General features: G+C 47.7%; 1 protein-coding gene across 6 annotated transcripts in view; it reads right to left on the bottom strand.

Annotated features, from left to right (window-relative positions):
- Positions 1–15,409, bottom strand: part of ZNF777 (zinc finger protein 777) — a 29,855-nt gene extending 14,446 nt beyond the window's left edge. Inside the window, exons 1-5 of one of the 6 annotated variants that reach the window (XM_021936381.2) lie at positions 14,019–14,245; positions 10,936–11,842; positions 9,546–10,406; positions 8,454–8,580; positions 5,374–5,487 (exon numbers count right to left, since the gene is read on the bottom strand). In XM_021936381.2, the coding sequence (XP_021792073.2) occupies positions 5,374–5,487; positions 8,454–8,580; positions 9,546–10,391 (1,087 nt within the window). In that variant the 5' untranslated portion in view covers positions 10,392–10,406; positions 10,936–11,842; positions 14,019–14,245. Of the gene's footprint in view, positions 1–5,373; positions 5,488–8,453; positions 8,581–9,545; positions 10,407–10,935; positions 13,851–14,018; positions 14,246–14,376; positions 14,399–15,161 lie in introns of those variants that run through there. The other 5 variants (XM_009204140.4, XM_021936382.2, XM_009204139.3 and 2 more) reach the window with 5 other exon arrangements.
- Between the last annotated feature and the right edge of the window lie 4,601 nt (positions 15,410–20,010).

Below are 20,010 nucleotides of genomic sequence, written 5' to 3'. Positions count from 1 at the left end.
TCATTTTACTCAGAAACCTCTTGGCCTGGTCCCAAAAGTCTCCAGATAAGGCTCTTCCAATATCCTGCCCGATGGGTTTAATTCTGGGTGTTGGCAACATTCTGGGAGTCGAGTTAGGGAAGAAGTCTGCAGATCTCAATATCTGCACGTCAAGTCTCCTTCTTCCCATTTTCGATGTAGTGCCCCACCCTCAACTGTGCCTGGTGCCCATGTCCAGAAAGCCTCCTTTGCACCCTCTCCAGAGAATAAGCCTGTCACATAACACGGCTAGAGAAACGCAGATGCCTGTAGTAGGGACTGAGGGAGGCAATGGGAGCTGAGGGGAGTGTTAAGTGGTCTATTTAAAAGATGTTCAGCCAGCTGTCTGTGTTTAGCCTCACTTCATTCCTATTTCCAGGAATCTCTAGAGTCTCTGGTACTATTAACTCTTGAGCCCCAAGCAGGTGTGGGGGTGCAAATTGAGTTTCTTCTCAGTTTTCCCCAGTACCAATTTCAGATTCAGCTTACTACATCTATCCACTTGCTTCAGGGCTGAAAAACTTCATTGCTGTATCTCTTTTCTTTTTAAAAGTTCCTTCACTCTTATTTTAGAAGGATTTGGGAGGCCGGGCACAGTGGCCTCTAATCCCGGCACTTTGGGAGGCCGAGGCGGGCAGATTACCTGAGGTCGGGAGTTCAAGACCAGCGTGACCAACATGGATAAACTCCATCTCTACTAAAATACAAAATTAGCCAGGCGTGGTGGTGCATGCCTTAAATCCCAGCTACTGGGGAGGCTGAGGTGGGAGAATCACTTGAACCCTGGAGGTGGAGGTTGCAGATCACGCCATTGCACTCCGGCCTAGGCAACAAGAGCAAAACTCTGTCTCAAAAAAAAAAAAAAAAAAAGAAGGATTTGGGGAGGTAGGAATAAATACATGTTCAATCTGCCCTGTTGAACTCAATCTTTCATTGTATACTGTTTTAAAAAATATATTTTTACTGAATAAGAAGTAATATATGCTTACATCAGAACATTTTACAAAACATAGAGAAATACGGCTTTGGTATGTTTCCATCCAGTTTTTTTAAATCTACTTTTGCTTACATCACTGACCTCACTATATTTACTTTTCCCACTTCTACATCCTTAATCCTCCTATCAACTGGATCATTCCCATCAACATTTCAAACAGGCTTTAGCAATCCCCATCTTAGGCAAACAAGAATCCCCACAACTGTCCCATATTTCCACTCCCCCACAGCTACACTTGTTGAAATGACTGTCAGCACGTGCCATCTCTACTTCCCTGCCTCCCACCCGCTCCTCACCCACTGACTATCAGGCTGCCACCTCCACTAAGCTACCAACGTTAGTCTTCCTAAGGTCACTGATGATTTTTAGCTTGCAATCCAATGGACACTTTTTAGTCTTCCTATTCCTAAACCACACAGCAGAATACAACACTGTTGGGCATACTCTCTCCTTCTGGAAACATTCTTCTCTAGAAATACCCAACAGGGCACTATCCTAATTTTCCTGCTACCTTTCTGGCCACTCTGTTTCCTTTGATTCCTCTGGCTCCTCCTTCTTTTTCCAAATCCTACAACAGTGGTTTTCAACCCTGGCTGCACATGAAAATCACCTTGGAAGCTAAAAAATACTAACACCTGGGCCCCATCGTGAACAACATATTCCAAATTCCCGAATCTGCCCCAAAACCCAGGGTTCTGCAGGGCATGGCTTGTGTTCTCCTCTCTTCCCCCTCTACAGACTGAGCAACCCAATGTATCTATGCTGCCGACACCAAATGTCCAAATGTGCCAAGGCCAGATGTCTCCAGCTCAGACCTCTGCTCTGAACTCCAGACTCCTTTATTCAGCTGCCTTCTCAACACCTGCTCTTTGATGTCTCACAGGGATCTCAAACCTAATGTGTTCAAAACGGAATTCTCAGTGTTTCTCCAAATCTGAACCTTACATTACCCTCCCTCTATTCTTACTTAAGCCAGAGGCCTAGGAGCCATCCTTAGCACCTCCCCATCCCTCCTATTCAACACCCACCAATCCCTAAGTCCTTCCTAGTCCACTGCCAAAGTATACCTTGACAACAGCCACTTCTCTCTCAGGGTGATGCCAAGGTTTCCTACCGGGAAGACAGAAAGAATCTCCAAGTGGTCTCCTAGCTTCCAGACCATCCTCCCTTCAGTTAGTCCTCCACGGAGCAACCGGAACCCTACTTGGCCTTCAGGTTTCCACTAGAAATCCCATGTCCTCAAAGAGGCCTTTCTGACTTCCCAAACTCAAGGGCACCTTTCCTGTCGTGGGCCTCGCAGTCCTGGATGCTCTGCGTCCGTCACAGCTGGTGCCCGTGCTTTCATCTATCGGGGGTGTTTTGGTTGTTAATGTCAGTCTCTCCACAGGAGTTAAGTCTGAGGGCAAGGGCCTCAGGGTTAATGTAGTTCTTGACACAGTACCTGCTACCAAAGAGATCTGATGAACTAAATAAACATACGAATGAAACTTATGGTTTCAAAACTCTTCATAAATGTGATTTTAGTGTGTAATAGTCTATTATACTGTGATTTGTATTTGTACATCTTAATCTATATTTTGGATTCTTTTTCATGCTAGACTCTCAGGAAGTAAATTATTAGGTCAAATGTAAGAACATTTAAAATATTTAAAATATACTTAATAATAAGCCAGGCGCAGTGGTTCATGCCTGTAATCCCAGCACTTTGGGAGGCTGAGGCAGGTGGATCACTTGAGGTTAGGAGTTCAAGACCAGCCTGACCAACATGGTGAAACCTCGTCTCAACTAAAAAAAAGTACAAAAATTAGTTGGGCGTGGTGGTGCACACCTGTAATCCCAGCTACCCAGGAGGCTGAGGCAAGAGAATTGCTTGAACCAGGAGGTGGAGGTTGCAGTGAGCAGAGAGCACGCCACTGCACTCCAGCCTGGGCAACAAAGTGAAGCTCCATCTCAAAAACAAAACAATATATATATACACACACACACACACATATATAGTAAAAAAATATGTATATATTTTTAAGACTAGAAAGCATCAAATTGCTTTCTCGAGAGACTGAAATGATGAACACTCCGAGTGGCAACGTCTGAGCACACAGATTTCAGCCATGCTTTCTGGTTCGCCTTACTCTTTGCTAATTTGCTAGGTGAAGATGATGCCTGGCTTCTCCAGCCTCCAAGGCCACCCTTCCAGGGCTGTGAATGAATGGGAGCCCCTGTTCTGAGTATTTGGAGGGTTGACATCTGAATCATCTTTGGATCTCTTTGCCCTTGGGAACCCAACCATTAAATGGTAGTTTATTTGCTGAATTTACTTAGCCAATTCATAAAACTGTCATGTTTGGTATATTTGGAATTATGAGAAGTCTCAATTTTCTGGACTTTTCCCCCTTGGTCTCATACTTTTGGTCTGGCCCATGGCTGGATTTGCTGCCATTCTGCAAAGGGAGAAGGTGCTTGGATGGACATGTTACCACTGGAGTGTAGGGGCTCTGATACCTGCAGTTTTGCAGAACCAGCCTGCAACGGCAAGGCCGGGGCCTTTGGTTTAGCACAGAGGTGCGAGTGTGCAGCTCACGCTGTGGAGCAGCACTGCCTATGTCCTCCCCTGTCCTCCCACTGCAGACTCCCAGGGGCTGGAGATGGTGACTGGAACAAATGACACATTTCAGCCACACAAGGAGGCCTCTGTGAGGCTGCCTATTCCAGCAGAAGCTCCTGTGGAAGTGCATGTGCCAGAACAAACCCAGCCCAGGGCCGAATGGATTTGAGTTATTTTGCTTTTCAATTCTGGCCCCATTCTGTGAGAGGCCCATCTGTGATGAGGCTGTGAAAAGCAGACAGAGAAAGGGGATCCATGCTCTTGCATCCAGCTCTTCCAAGAAAATTCCATGAGAGCTGCACCTGAACCGCAAGTCCCTGCTGGGACAGCAGACTGTATTTTAGGATTTTTACCACAAATCATCTCTCCTGACTTCTCATTCTCTGCCTCCCAACCCTTCTTTCTCATTTCTTCTACCTAGAATCTCTCTATTCCTACTTGACCTTTGTTTTTGGATGTGGCCACTCAAACCTTTACGGTACTGACTGATTTTCCTCAACCAAAAGTTCACCCTGCCATGTGCCACACTGTCACCAACACCTCATCCTCATCGACTTTTAAATTCCTCTTTTCTGTCTGCCAGAATGAACTCAGGGTTAGCCCCTCCCCTCGAGTTAAATTTTAGGCAAATTCATAGAAAGTGACGCCGCTGGATTTCTCTGGGACATGCCAGCACTTGTATTTTTACAGGGTTCTGTCTCTCCCAGAAGTCACCTTTCCACTCAGCACATGGGGCTGACATTACTCCATGTTCCTAGAACATCTGCTTGGAGCCAGCTGATAGGTTCCCAAATCAATGACATTAGTTCCTAACAAGACCTGGCTGTTGGCCCCAAACAGAGTTCTCCAGGTGGATCATCCTCTTTCAGCAGACATGACTGCCAGTAACACTCAGCTATGTTCACACGCCACACCTGCCCACAAAGGACCAGGATCAGCTTCCGCTGACGACCGTCGAGGTAAGTGATGCAAGTCCAAGGGCAGTTCCCAAACAGGGGCTTCAAAGAGCAACCACGCACCACAAGAGCTCCTGCAGCATGAGTGTGTGAGCCACTGAGCCGGCCGCCGTGAATGGGGTGACCCCAGGCACACCAACAGCGGCTGGTCTACTGAGCCACTGCTATGTGCCAATCACTGTGCCAGGCCCCACGGTTAGATATTAGTGCCAGTTCTATTTTATAGATGAGACTCTAAAAAGATCTAGTAACTGAAATCCCATCACCAGTAAGCAGAAAAACTGTACTCAGATACAGACAGCCTCACACCAGGGAGTGCACATGAGCCACACAGCCTCTGGTCAGTCTCACCGGGAACATATCCGCTGACTCCACCTACATGCTGTCCTACTGAAGCTGTGCGTGTAGGATGTTCCCGGTAAAGTCCATGCCTGCCCCTTATCCCTCCACTAACTACCTGCAGGACTCACGGATGTGGTCCTTTTCTCGGAAGTTCCAGGAATTTTAAGCACTAATGATTGCTTGACAAGTGACTGCCTTTCTTTGAGTTTCTCGCTTTATTTCCTACAGAGAGTGAGGTGACACTTGGTCATGTCAAAAAATTCACGGCATTCCCATTAATCAACAAGTTAGGCTACTGGTGATCATGGCGCTCCAAAGGAGGTCCTGGCACCTGTGGGCCTCCTTCCTCCTAACATATCCCGGCAGGGCCTACCTTGGATTGTGCTGACTCATGCTGGGGCTTCCTGACTGGTGAAAGATCTAGAATGCAGAGCTGTGGATCACCCTTAGCCACTCACCAGCACTGGGATCTGTTGGCGTCTCACCCTCCTCAGAGTCTTCCTGCTCCTGCATGGTGGGCCGCTCCCCGCGTTCCATCTGTGACATGAGGTCTGGTTTGGAAATTGCATAGTCTGGACAGAAGAAAGGGAAAAAATATGCTCTGGGATGAGGTTGCACTGGATGTTGTTGTATCTTCTGTGGGCACGTGATTTCAGGAGCAGCTCCTCGACTGAAGACCATAATGGAAAACCACCAAGCCTCCCCACCTTTTCCGAAGAGAGGTGTGTGTGTGTGTGTGTGTGTGTGTGTGTGTGTGTGTGTAGATCATGTTGCTCAGAGGTGGTCAAAACCTGCCCAGGTTTTCATTACAAAGGCAGAAGACATTTGAAATTTTGTAAGGTAAAAAACTAATCCTGGCCAGGTGCAGTGGCTCACACCTGTAATCCCAGCACATTGGGAAGCTGAGGCAGGTGGATCACCTGAGGTCAGGAGTTTGGGACCAGCCTGGCCAACCTGGTGAAACCCCGTCTCTACTAAAATTACAAAAAATTAGCCAGGCGTGGTAGCGGACGCCTGTAATTCCAGCTACTCGGGAGGCTGAGGCAGGAGAATCACTTGAACCTGAGAGGAAGAGGTTGCAGTGAGCCGTGATCTCACCACTGCACTCCAGCCTGGGCAACAAGAGTGAAACTCCGTCTCAAAAAAAGAAAAAAAGCAAAAAACTAATCCTGATAAAAATCTAAAAGCCATAAAATACAATATCAAAAGATTTTCTTACATAAAATGAGTTCGCAGTTCTTTGGAAATAAAGTTAAAAGATGAAGAAACTTAGAGGAAATGTTATACATATATATATACATGTTTGTCATATGGCAAAGGGTTAATATCCATAGTTATACATAAAGAACTTCTATAACTAGTAAAATTGCAAAGTTATAAATAGGTAAATCGTACAAGAAATATGAATGGCCAATAAATATATAAAAAGATGCACAAGTTCACTAATCATCAAAGAATACATATTTAAATAAATGAAGTAGGCCAGGCACGTGGCTCACGCCTGTAATCCCAGCACTTTGGGAGGCCAAGGCAGGCGGATCATGAGGTCAGGAGATCAAGACCATCCTGACTAACATGGTGAAATCCCATGTCTACTAAAAATACAAAAAAAAAAAAATTAGCCGGGCACGGTGGTAGGCACCTGTAGTCCCAGCTACTCGGGAGGCTGAGGCAGGAGAATGGTGTGAACCTAGGAGGCGGAGCTTGCAGTGAGCTGAGATCGCGCCACTGCACTCCAGCCTGGGCGACAGAGCAAGACTCTGTCTCAAAAAATAATAATTAAATAAAAAATAAAATAAATGAGGTAGCATTTTTTACCTATGAAAAAGACTAACATTTAAAATAGAAGAACATCAGCTCAGGCCAGGGTATGAAGTGGTACTTTCACATACCCTTGCAGAAATATCAACTGGCTCAGCCTTCTGGAGGGTACCAGGCAGTAGCCATAAAACTGTAAATGTGCATCCTGTTTACCTGGCAATCCCACTTCTCAGTATCCGTCCTACTGAAACACACAGAAGTGCACAAATACACAGAGATGTTTATCATAACACTTTGTAACAGTGAGAAAAACAGAATCAACCTACTGATCAGCAACAGCAGAAAGGTCAAAAGCCCTAATGGTTCACATGGAACACTGCATTGTCTTTCCAAGGAGGCCTACGTATGCCGACATGGAACACTCTCTATGCCCCTACATTAGGTAATATAAGCAAATGGGCCCCTCTGTGCAAATCCCAAACCGCATGTGCATCAGTCCATGTATCATGCTTATATCTGCACATGCAAAAAAAGATGAGAGAGATCACAGGTCAAGGTGTTCATGGTGGTTACCTCCAGGGAGTGGTACTGGTGAATGGGTGGTGGTTGCTCTTAATTATATAAATCATTTAAATTGCTGAATTTTCACAATTAAAAAACACAATTAAAAGAATTTTAAAAGGAAGGGAATGTATCCTATGGAAAGGTATGTATAAAATTGTCAGTTCTAGTTGGAATTAAAGTTTCTATGTGACAACACATTTAAATGTTTAAGATAACATTTTTGTATATATCCAAAAAGTTCTCTATATCGGAGAAACAGATACGCATATATAAAAGTAAAGTACATTTTTCCTTTTTTTTTTTTTGAAACAGAGTCTCGCTCTGTCGCCCAGGCTGGAGTGCAGTGGCTTGATCTCGGCTCACTGCAAGCTCCGCCTCCCAGGTTCACGCCATTCTCCTGCCTCAGCCTCCCTAGTAGCTGGGACTACAGGTGCCCACCACCACGCCCAGCTAATTTTTTTTTTTTATATATATTTTTAGTAGAGACGGGGTTTCACCGTGTTAGCTAGGATGGTCTCGATCTGACCTTTTGATCCGCCTGCCTCGGCCTCCCAAAGTGCTGGGATTACAGGTATGAGACACCGCACCCGGCCATGTAGAGTCACAGGTTTTCTTCCTTAAATATTCCTAATGAAAATCACAAGAATCTACAGACTTTGGGGTAAGACAGATCTCCGTGAAACAAGCATTTAACCTCCCTTATCATAGCCTCAGTGTTCAGGCACCTGAATCATCAAACAGGAGTGTGAACACCAGTCTTAGCCTCCCCAACATCTTGGCTGTGTGGGTCCAAGAAGGTGATTCTTGTACAGCACCTCAAACGTGGCTGGTACACAGTAGGCACTCAGCATACTTTTCTTTCATTCTTTTTTCCTTCCTTAATAATAGTTTGCTGGACAAACTAATTTATTAAAAAAGGGGTCCATGGGGAAAAATATGACAGAGAGACCACTGATGTCGAGATCTTTCTCTTCCTCCTTGTCCCAGCAGCTTCTCCGAGAGTGGGGTCTCAATTTACAAGCCATTCTGGCCTGGGCCGCGCTGATGTGTGTGGGTATATGAGGGCATTTGCTTTAATTTGTTGTGATCTGTAAAACTCTGTTCTCCTTGCTTGTGACTATTGGCTCTGCTGAGGTTCAGAACTCCCTAAGGTTATGAATGCACCTTGAGCTGGTGTCCAGGCAGCCCCCAGCGAGTGAAGACTTCTCCTTACCCATGGAAACCAGGGACTCGTAGTTGCCTCTCATCACGTTCTTGTAGAGTTCCTTCTGCCACTCGGACAGGTTTCCCCACTCCTGCTCCGAGAAGTGGACAGCGACATCATCAAATGTGACAGGGACCTGAAACCACACAGCAAACTCGGCTCAGACCCGCTGGAAGGCAGTGACAGGCCCACAGCTGGCCAATCCCAAGGCCCAAACTCCTGGCTCTGGGCCTTCATCTACAACTTTTCTAGAAGTCTGGCCACTGTCCTGGCCCCAGAGAGTGAGGGGCCTGTCTTGTTGGATCCTTTTCCTGCCCTTCAGGATATAATTCTTGCAGCTCTAAAGCATGGTCTGTGGACCAGCAGCAATGGTGCTACTAGGAAACTTGCTAGAAATTCGAACTCTCAGACCCCACCTTAGACCTACTAAATAGCTTCTGCATTCAGTAAGATCCTGGGGAGATCCATGTGCCCAGTAAAATTTGAGACATGCCGGGCTAGAGAACAGAATCTGTTTTCTCCCTACATATGGCTGTGAAAGGGGGCAGCAGCACTGAAGAAGAGAAAGCAAGCCAGGCTACACTCAAGCTCTTTCAGAACCTTCTGGAAAATAATATGGAAACCTAACTTCTCCAGCTTTTGAAAGGAAACCTCTTGAAATCAGTTTTCCTGGCACCAATATGGCTTGTACGTGAACTGATAAACATGTGGAGCAGGACAGATCCTTGTGATGTTTAACCCAAGCTCCGTCCTCTGCTGCAATTGTAAAGCGAACGCACCCTCAGTGACTGATGGTAAAGCCTCTCCACGGCTCTCATCGGCCTTCGCTTTGCCTTCATAGCCTCTCACACCATGGACAGCTCTGCTGAACACCCTTCTAAACTGACAGCCCCTGATCCCAGGGGCATTTCTGTACTAGCCTATACTCTCATCAACACAAGAAATAATTTGATTTTGGCACATCCTAGCAACTGGGATCACTATATTTTTTCCTTTCTCAACCACCCCTTTCTTTCATATTATACTACATTCCTAAACCACACTCCAATTCAGATTCCTTGGATCAGCTTCCTTGGGAAGCCCCAGTTGGGATGTGCTTACCTTGGGAACTTCTCCATTGCTGCCGGGGGGCAGCCGCAGGATCCAGAAATTTCTGTTTTTCAGCAGGTTCTCCATGTTCTCCAGCCGCCTCTGCAGCAGCCCATACTCCTGCAGCAGGGTCCCCAGCACGACCCACTTGCTCTCCAGATGGTTCGCAAACTCCACGGCTGTCTTTTCGCAGTCGGCTATCTTCTTTTCATTTGTCCCCGTCCTGCCTTCCAGAGTCAGTAGCCTCATGGCCTGGGCCTCCAGCTTCCTCTCCACTGCTTGGACGGCAGCCCACACAGCCAAGCGGGTGATCTCCGCCGTGGGGAGTGGCTGTTCCTTCTGGACTGCAGAAGAGATCTGGAAGGGGGTGTCCTTTTGGGAAACCGGGCTCTGGAGCAGGGGGTCCACGTCAGTCTCGGGAACTGTTGGGGAAAGGGTCAGGGGGTCTTTCTCAGGAGTTTCAGGGGAGTGAACGGGGGCTTCTTGGTGGGGGGGGGAGTGGGAGAGAAGGGAGATTTCTTGTTCAGCAGCAGCTGGGGATGGATACTGGGTCCCTTCCTGGGAAGCCAGGGGGCCCTGGAGAGGAGTCTCTTGCTCAGAAGCGGCAGAACACAGGAGTGAGGGTCCCTTCTGGAGCACATGTGGCATCCGGCCAGAAGTCTCTTGCTTGGGAGCACTGGAAGTTTGGGGCAGGGAGGCTTGTCGGGGAATGGTGGGAGACAAAGAAGGAATTTCTTTGGGAGGAAGAATGCGGGATTGGAACAGAGTTTCTCGGGGGAGTCCAGCAGGGGCCTGACGTAAGGTTTCTTCTTGCGGAACACTGGGGAACGACAGAGGTGATGAGCGTTGATTCTCCATGTCCAGCTGTTGAACCTGTGTTCATGGAAGAAAGGAAAAGAGGATTGAAGGTCACAGTCTCCAGCTAGCAAAATAAATCCCAAAGACAAGTATACACATAAAAAGTGCTTCCATTTGGTAGCAATAACATGTGCCCCTCAAATGTGAATCTCTTCTAGAGACCACAGCACCAATTTAGACATCAATTATAACACTATTATGAACAGCAAATGAAAGATGATTATGCCATCTTTTCTTTCTTACAGAGCCATCTCCTTTTTACAACATACACTGCACAGGTACCTTACGAACAGCAGTGTGGGAGAGGGGAAGGGTGCTGGGCTCCTGTTAGAACATGTGGCTTTTGGCCCTGTCTACACCTATTGCCACCTGTGTCACTCTGGATCAGTCGTTTGACCTCTCTGTTCTTAGTGCCCTGTGTCCTCATCCATAAAATGAGGATAATAATATCTGGCACACACACCACCCCCCCGAGTTGTTAGAGCAGTGAACATAAAACTTTGAGAAACAAAAGAGCAGAATTTTGTAAAAGCCAAGCACTTACTATCCTACATCTCCCAGCAGGGGTGGGGGTTCACCAGCAGGGGCCGGAACTGTTAATGTTCTTAACTGGAAGGTGGACTTGGCATCCAGCCACCACCACTTCTACCAGCATTAGGCCTTTGTGGTGCCCTGGGTTCCTTCCTTCGTTCGGTCCAAAAGTGAGGACATGACATTATCTGAAGTTTCCCAGACTCCTACTCTTTGATAACAGTTGCACTGCAGACTCATCTCAATGAGTCAGTATGGTATATGTTTGACTTGGAAACATCTTCTATGTGCCCGGCCCCTGCTGTAGAGGCTGAATGGACTTCTGGATATTTTGGCCTGGTTCTGCTATAAGCAGAGCGAGACATCAAGGCAGGTGAAGGCAGGCAATTCAACCACTCCTAGGAGTGGGCAGTGATCCACTGCAGTAGGTGTGCTCAGGTGGTCTGGGTTCCACCCTCGGGTTTCCGAGGTGGGGAATGAGGAAGCAGTGAGGCCTGGAAGGACGGGCAGCAGAGCAGAAGTCAGCCGGACTGGTGACTGGTATCCAGATTTGGGGGGACTAGAGCACCACAAAGACTGGGAGTCCTTCTGGGATCTCAATGACCCACGCTCTCCTTGTTCCCCACCCTGCCATACTCACATTGAGAGAATTCTTGAGTCACTGGGAGGCGAAGCCACGATCTTCTGTGAGTAACTAGTTATGTATTTACCTACCTAGATCACCAATATCTTTCGGAACCGAACACAATTTCTCCTGTTACAATGTCTGTCCACTCCCTCATCATCTTCCTTCAGTGAATCTGCTCAGTCACTATGCTCTATATCCAAGTGGTCTTTAATTAAAATTTCAATTTTCTTCAGTTGAAAATTAGCATATCCCCAGTGTTCAGTCTGACATATAGTATGTGTATAGTATGGGCCTGAAGAGTAAATTGTTGAGTTACAAAAAAATTATTAGGATAAATAATGACGTTCCTTTAGTCACCTATCAGAGACTTATCTAAAGCTATTCCATATCTTCTACAGCTTTTTTTTCTTTTATTGGTTCACTCAGAGGTGACTTAACTGTGACAGCATCATACTTTTAAGCCACGGATTGAATATTCAAGATCCTAGTCACAAAAGGTTTTTGAGGTAGTATCGTCTAATGGCCTCTACCTTGAACCAGACATGAGCACTAATCAGCTGAGAATGGCTAACAATTATCCAGTATTTATTATGTGTCGTGAGCTGTGTTAAGCATTTTAAAGGATTATCTCATTTAATCCTCACAAAATCTATGAAACAGGTACTACTAGAGTTACTACCCATACTTAGTACAGGAGGACACTGGGGACAGGAGAGGCTAAGCAACCTGCCCCAGGTCACCCAGTGTTCTGGTTCCACAGCCTGCAGGCTACCTCCAGGCCTTAACTGTCAACTGAGGCAGCTGACCAGGCAGGTGTGTGCTCTGAATCCTTTTTACCTCTAAAATCCCGAGGCCAGATATTATTAATATACAAAGACTTGTGGCAGGTTTGATAGGGTTGGGAGAGGTGGGGAGGAAGGCCTTGCCTTTAGAGATATTATCATTTAAGTTGGGGTCAGGGACCTCTTTGAAAACCTAATGAAAGTTTTGGGTTCTTGTCCTCAAAAAAGACACAAGGGCACATACACAGAATTTCGCAAACATCTTCAAGGAACTCACAGACCCCTAAACCTGCAGGCTCATCAACAGCTAAGCCATCTTTCAACTCTTCACTGAGGTGAAGGAAGCGCTGGGGGCCCTCAAGGCTAGGCGCCTGGCTCTCAGGGAAAGTGACTGCCTAACACAACACAATAGCCACATTACAGCCCTTGCCTCAGAGGGAGATTAGGGTATCTGCCTAGCACTAGAAAGAAGGGGGAAAAAAAATCCCAGGGGAGCAAGTGAGTCTCTGAGTAATGCAGAGGTTTAACTGAAACAATGAAAAAAAAAAAAAAAAAAAAAAAGCCGCCAGTATAGTAAACAGAGCCAGCAGACCAAGGCATCTTTACCAGCTAGACAAATCAGAGCTCAAAGGAAAATACTATTTCTTTGCTATTATTAGACTGTCTCTCTCCATTTCCGGATTTGGAGGACTGTAGAGGGGCCACAGGAGTGTGTTCCCTCCCTCGCCTCCCAAATAAAAGCCCTTTGCTATCATTTCATCCATCCCAGTAAACCTGTGGCTTATCTCACCCTAAGCAGAAAGAAATGCCCAAAGAGAGGGAGGGAGCTGTAAATATGTCTAAAACGAATAAGCTCAAATTCTCAAATTGCTGGTAGGGGGTTGGAGGGAGAATTCTTTTGAACCATATTCGTAGGATTTAACCGTCCCTCCTTCCCCCACGGATCAAGAGTGGACAGAGTCTCCAGGATTCATGCCACATTAGCAGAAGCATCCATAACCACAGTATCTGACTTATTAAGAAAGTCGTGGCATTTTTTTGAATGACCCCGTATGGTTCACCCAGCATTATATACCATTCAAGGCCCCGGAAGGACTGAGTCTGGAATAAGACATGTAAAAATCTTCGTTTTATTTTACTTTCCCAAGAGTTTTTTTTTTTAAATTAAAGAATTGGGAGGCTTTTTAGAAAGCTATATATCCTGCCTCCTTCCTGTGTACACAATAGGAAACTGAGGCTCAAAGGCACTGACTCCCATGCAGCAATCCTCTCACTAACATGGCCAGGAGGTCTCAAAGAGCAGGTCTGCGGGAGGATCTGAGGGATGATTTTTTAAGAGTGGCTCCCTGAAGAGGAACATCAGCCCCCAACCCCCGAGAAGCTCACTCCCCAGACACCATCTGTCAGGACACCCAAAGTTTAGCCCGCGACCTTCCAGACGCAGAGGCCGGAGGCCGAGGCTTGAGCTCAGAGGGTAACCTGCTCCCACCGCGGAGATGCCCAGCTGGGCGCTGCCCGGCCTCCCCCACCGCCTCCGACGGGCCGCGTCTGCTGCCAGGGCGGCCCAGGCCCCTCACCCAGGGGCGGCCGCCGCCAGAGCCACCCCCTCCCCGTCCAGGCCCGCAGCCCGCTGGGCAGGCCTTTCTGGGGCCGCCGCACCGTGCCACGGATGCCTTGCTACGTGACCTTGGGGCCGGAAGGGCGGGTGGCCGCCAGGTGTCTGTGCCTCAGTGTCTCCGTTCTGCGAAATGGGAGAGCCGCGTCAGCGCCGCGCCCGGGCCGGCGAAGGCTCCGCGGGGCCGAGCTCTGCGGAAAACGTGCCGGCCGCTACCCCGACGGACGCAGCGCGGGCCCCGCAGGGAGCGAGCGCGCCTCCGGGCGCCCCACCTCGGGGCCGCGTGTGTGCCGGGCCGGGCGTCAGCGCAGCCTCGCACGGACGGCGGTGGGGCCCGTAGCCCTCCCCCACCGCCCGGGTCAAGACGCGCGGGCCCCTCCAGGGCGCCCCCACCCCCCGCGCCAACGTCGCAGCGTTTCTGCCCCTTACCAAGATCCCAGGCTGGCTGCCGAGCTGGCCACGCAGGCCGTCCCGTCTCTCGAGGCCGCGCGTCCGTGCGCGCGCGGGCCGCCCTCACAGGAGCCGGGGCCGCCTCGGCCATGGCCCTGCGCTGTCCGACCCGGGCCCCCGGAGTCGCCGCCGCTACTGCCGCCGCCGCCGCCGCCGCTGCCGCTGTTGCGCGCGGCCCCACGCAGGCCCGGCCGCCCGGCGCTCTCCGCAGGCGGCGCCGGCCCAGCCCTGCCTCCTCTGCCGGGACTCGCGCGCGGCCGTCGGCCCCGGCCTGCCGGGGCGCGCGGGCGAGCGGGCGCGGGCCGCGGAGCCCGGGCGGCGGCGTCGGAGCGGGCGCGCGGCTGTGCGTGGATGCCCTGGCCGGCTGCGTCCCGGTGGCGAGCTGGGCCCCGGCCCTCAACGGCCCCGGCCCGCGCGCCGCCTCTGCGCCGCGGCTGGGGACCTCGGTTTCGCCCCGGCCCCGGCTGCGAGCTGCGCTGCCGTCCCGGCGCCTCTTCAGCAGGGGAGCTGCACAGCAGCTGCCATGTTGCTACAAACTGCATCCTGGGAGGCATGTCCCTCTCAGGCCGTTTAAAGAGAAACACTCCGAGGCTCGTCGGAGGCTGCCGGAACCCAGACAGCTCCATCTACAGCCGGTAGGAGCGAACAGTGTCGAGCGAGCCGCCCGGCGGCGACGGACACGCCCTGAGCCCGGGCCAGCCCGTCGTGGAGCCCGGGCCGAACCGCCGGGGCCTCCCACCCTCCAGGACCCTCCGGCCTCTCACCTGGGGTCCTCTCCTGCCCGGACACCCTCGGGCGAGGCCAGGAGGCGCGCGGGCGGAGGCGAAGTCGGAGCGCGCAGCCCAGGCGACGTGCTGGGGTCTGGAGGCGGCTTGATTGGCTCCGACAGCCTTCCTCCCGCCGATCCCCTGCGCCTCTCACACCCAGAACCCGGGGTCGTTCCCTTTCAAAACCTGCGCTCACAAAGGGATCTAAGAAACCCGTCACACCAGAGAAAGCCCGGAGTTCATGTGACCAGCTCAGTGCAGCCCGGGTTCCAGGGACGCGGGCTGTGCTTCCAAGGGGAGCCAGGGGGTTGGGTGCTTTTGTGAAATGCCCGAGTGTTGTTTTCGACATGAAAGGACAGAATTCCTAGAATCAGACCCTGCTGGGGATGGAAGTGGCCAGACGGGTCATTTAGGAGGAAACTGAGGCCGAGTGGGAGGTGACTTGTTTACCCTCAGTCACAGTATGAATGAATGCTCTTTGTAACCATGAGAAGTCCCAAAAGAAATGCAAGAGCTTAGAGTTGAAGACTCCCCTTCCTGGACAGGTCCACTTAACCGTGTATTAATTGAATACCTACGAGGTGGCGAGAACTGGGGATAAATTGAAAAGGAAAAAAAAAGAAGAAACTATAGGCAGGCGTCCTGGTTTTAGCGATGAAGCCCAACTGGAACTAACTTAAGTGGGGGGGAAGGCGGGGGGAGCAGAGGACATGTGTTTACCTAATGGAACCCCAGGAGTGGAACTGGTCTTGGAAGGCAACAGGACTCAGTATGCTGGCAGCTCAGATAATGGAAAGTTATAGCCGGGCGCGGTGGCTTATGGCTGTAATCGCAGCACTTTGGGAGGCCGAGGTGCGATCACGAGGTCAAGAGATTGAGACCAACCTGGCCAACGTGATGAAAACCCGTCTCTACTAAAAATACAAAAATTAGCTGGACGTGGTGGCACGGCCCTGTAGTCTCAGCTACTCGGGCTGGCTGCGGCAGGAAAATCGCTTGAACCCGGGAGGCAGAGGTTGCAGTGAGCCGAGATCGGGCCACTGCACTCCAGCCTAGGGGACAGATCAAGACTCCATCTCAAAAAAAAAAAAAAAAAAAAAAAAAAGGAAAGTTACGGATAGAGGTAAGGCCAGAGCTATGCATCCTGTCCCCTCCCTTCCCGGAGGCTAGAGTTCTCACTCAGGTCTTTATGCATTTCCTAACATGTGTGCATTCGTAAACAATGCACACTACGGGTTTTGGTGTTTTTACATTTTATGTGAATGATATTATCCAGTCCCTATCCTGTTGCAACTTGCTTTTTTCCATGGGTCATTTTGTTTTTGAGATAAAGACATGTTTAAACAAGAATATCTGGTTCATTCATTTTACCCACAATATAGTAGTTCATTGAATATATAAACTACAGTTTACGTTCCATTCGCCCTGGAGGAATGAGAACAAACCTGCTGCCGGCGACATCTGCATGCATGTCTCATTGTGCACTGCTAAAGTGCGTCTCGAGAGACGCCTAGACATGGGACTCTGGATGGCAAGAGCACCTTCATCTTTCCCTGGCTTCCCGAACTGCTTCCTGAAGGGATGGTGCCCACTTACACATCCACCATCGTGTAATTTTCTCTTTCCCCATCCTGGCTCATACTTACTGATAATGGACTCAGAACGTTTGCCGACATGATGAGTGTGAAATGGTAGCTCATTATTTTAATTTGTATTTGTATTAATGAAGTTGGGCATCTTTTCATGTTTACTAGACATTTGGTTTCTTCCTCTGTAAATTTCCTCTTCATATCATTTGCCAATGTTTCTGTTGTGAGATCTTTTTCTTATTGGCTTATAGTTGTTTCATTAAAAATCTATTCTGGATGTTAATCATATCACCAAACATTTAATGTAATTACTAATACGATGGCATTTAAATCTACCATCTTACTAGTTATTTTCTATGTGTTCCAGCTGTTCAGTGATACCTCTCTCTCTCTCTCTCTCTCTCTCTCTCTTTCTCTCTCTGCCTGCTTTGGGGTTGAGGTTTTTTTTTTAAATTCTATTTTTATATTAATACTCTATTTTTTAGTAATTTCTATTTTCACCGTTCTTTTACTAGTTACATATAATGGTTGTCCTCAGTTTTACAATATACATCTTTAATTTTTTAACAGTCTACATAAATTATGCCACTTCACATATGGTGCGATAACCTTACAACAGGTTATCCCTACCATCTTTTATACTGTTGTTAGCATACATTTGATGTTTATGTATATAATCTCCACAATACCTTGTTAGATGTGCAGATGGCAAATATCTTCTCCCAGCCTGTCTTTTAACATGTTTCATGGTAAGTGTTGCATAAACATTAAACATTTTTAAATTAAAGTATTATTTATATGCAGTGTAATGCAGATTTCAAGTTTGTGGCTTGTCTAGCTTTGACAAATGCAAAGACTTATGTACTCCATACCTGCCGTCAAGACACAAAACATTTCAGCTGGGCACGGTGGCTCACGCCTGTAATCCTAGCACTTTGGGAGGCCAAGGCGGGTGGATCACCTGAGGTCAGGAGTTCGAGACCAGCCTGGCCAACATGTTGAAACCTCATCTGTACTAAAAATACAAAAATTAGCTGGTCATGGTGGCAGGCGCCTGTAGTCCCAGCTACTCAGGAGGCTGAGGCAGGAGAATCGCTTGAACCTGGGAGGTGGAGGTTGCAGTGAGCCAAGATTGTGCCACTGTACTCTAGCCTGGGCAAGAGAGCAAAAACTCTGTCTCAAAATAAATAAATAAATAAATAAATAAATAAATAAAGCATTTCATTACTGAAGAAAGTTCTCTTATGTTCTTTTTCAGTCTTTGAGTTCTGATGAATCCATGCATCTGTGTTCTGCCATGGTAGATTACTTTTGCCTTTTCATAGAAATGGAATCATACATATACACTCTTCTGTATGTAGGTTCCTTTAGTCAGCATACTGCTTTTGAGATTCTGTCATGCTGTTGCATTTTCAGTAGTTCAGTCCTTTGTGTTTCTCAGTAGTACATATTTCATTTCATAAAATTACATGCTTAATATGAATTTATTCCTATAATTGTGTATACTCGTGGTTTATTTCCCCCCCACAAGACTACCAACTGTATATTTGCACATTAATACTAAATATTGTGCAGTCAGCTGCAGATTTTTGTTATGAATGTATCACAAATTGTTAGCAAAAAGTGTTTTGTATTTTCTTCAGTAAATGGTTCTTCTTTTAAAAAACATTTTGTATATTGTATTATTATTTATTTCTGATTACTGCATTGTAGTTTTAAAGAGTAGCCTGAGTAAAATATGTTATTTGGAATTTGTTGTGATTTGCTTTGCAACCTATTTTTGTAAATATTCCATGTATACTTGAAAAGAACAAAATCTCTAATTGTTTCAACAAGACTAGTTGAATATGCTTTTGAAATTTTCTATATCCTTACTAATTTTTCTTTATCAATTACAGAGAGAAGTATGTAGAAATCTCCTATTGTGACTTTTCCTTTTTTTTCTTTGTAATTCTGTCATTTTTTGCATTATATATTTTGAGGCCATGTTGTTAGGAACATTGAACCTCATTTTTTTTCATAACATTGTGATCTTATTTATTGTAGTAATGCTTTTTGCATTAAAGCCTGTTTTGTCCAGTAATATTAATGCTCCAGCTTTCTTTTGGTTAATGTCTGCTCGTATATCTTTTTCTGTCCAGTGAGTTACTTTGAACTATTTTGTGCCCTCAAGTTTTAGGTATATTGCTTGCAAACATCATGTGACAGGATGTCAAGCATTATTTTGCCTGTGTCTGGGAATTGAGGCTAAGGCTCAGTACTAAGGATAATAGTTGTGAGGAACCCCACATTTTAACTTCATGTGGCCAAAAGGAGTTGAGACAGTCACTTACAGAGCTGACCAGGAGGTACCACCTCAGGACTGGCCCACCACTGACACCCCTACCCCCATACACAGAAAAAGAAGACTTCAAGAGAGGGAGATTGTTGGCTATTCCTTCCCTTTCCACCACATGAGAGAGTCTTGGTCTCCTTTTGTGGGAGCCCAGGACATGGCTCATGAGCCTTTTCAGTCTCCATCTTCCACTGTAGGGAAGAAGAGGAGGCCTTTGATATGTGTCTCCTGAAGTGTGTGGATGTACTGAATCATGGAAACAGTATTTCATGTCGATTTCTGAAGAAGTAACTCATCAGAGTAGGGCTTAAAGTAACATAGGGGGCAGGTGGGGCTATTCCCACTCCATCCCAGTTCCTCTCAACCTGATGGTGCGATGAGACTTCATCAGCTTCCTTGCCTCCCTGGGACAGAGCAGGGAGGGCAGGGAGGGGCAGGGACTCTGTGGCTGCTGTGAGCCACAGGCCACAGGATGAGACGTCCGCCCCTGAGAAAGAGTTAGGGTCAGTACTTTCCAGATCCCTCTCTTAGGAGTGATTCTCAGTGTCAGAGCGGGTGAGGGTGAAGCTGAGCACTACCCCACTTACCTGGACGCTGCCATACCAGCAGATGCCTGCAGTCACAGGTGGAACCAAGCTGAATGAAGGTTCTCCATCAACAGATGTAAGCACATTCTCCTCTACCTCCTTTTTGACCTTATAAAGCCAAAAGTGAAGCTTTGTGAAGGCCTAGGCTAGTGTCTGTGAGGGAAGCATGACAGGGTCTGAAGAACAGACTACATGTTCTCTTCACCCTAAGGTAGATCTAGCCTGAACCAGAGTTGAGGGGACCTGAGTTCTGTGTTGAGCTTCACTCAAAGTTCAAATGTGCCTCACACTAAGACTGAAATGAGACTTTCCTTATAACAGAAAGTGATGAAATA

The sequence above is a fragment of the Papio anubis genome, chromosome 4 (genome assembly GCF_008728515.1).
Source record: "Papio anubis isolate 15944 chromosome 4, Panubis1.0, whole genome shotgun sequence".
Lineage (NCBI taxonomy): Eukaryota > Metazoa > Chordata > Mammalia > Primates > Cercopithecidae > Papio > Papio anubis.
This window is presented reverse-complemented; position numbering and strand designations above follow the sequence as displayed.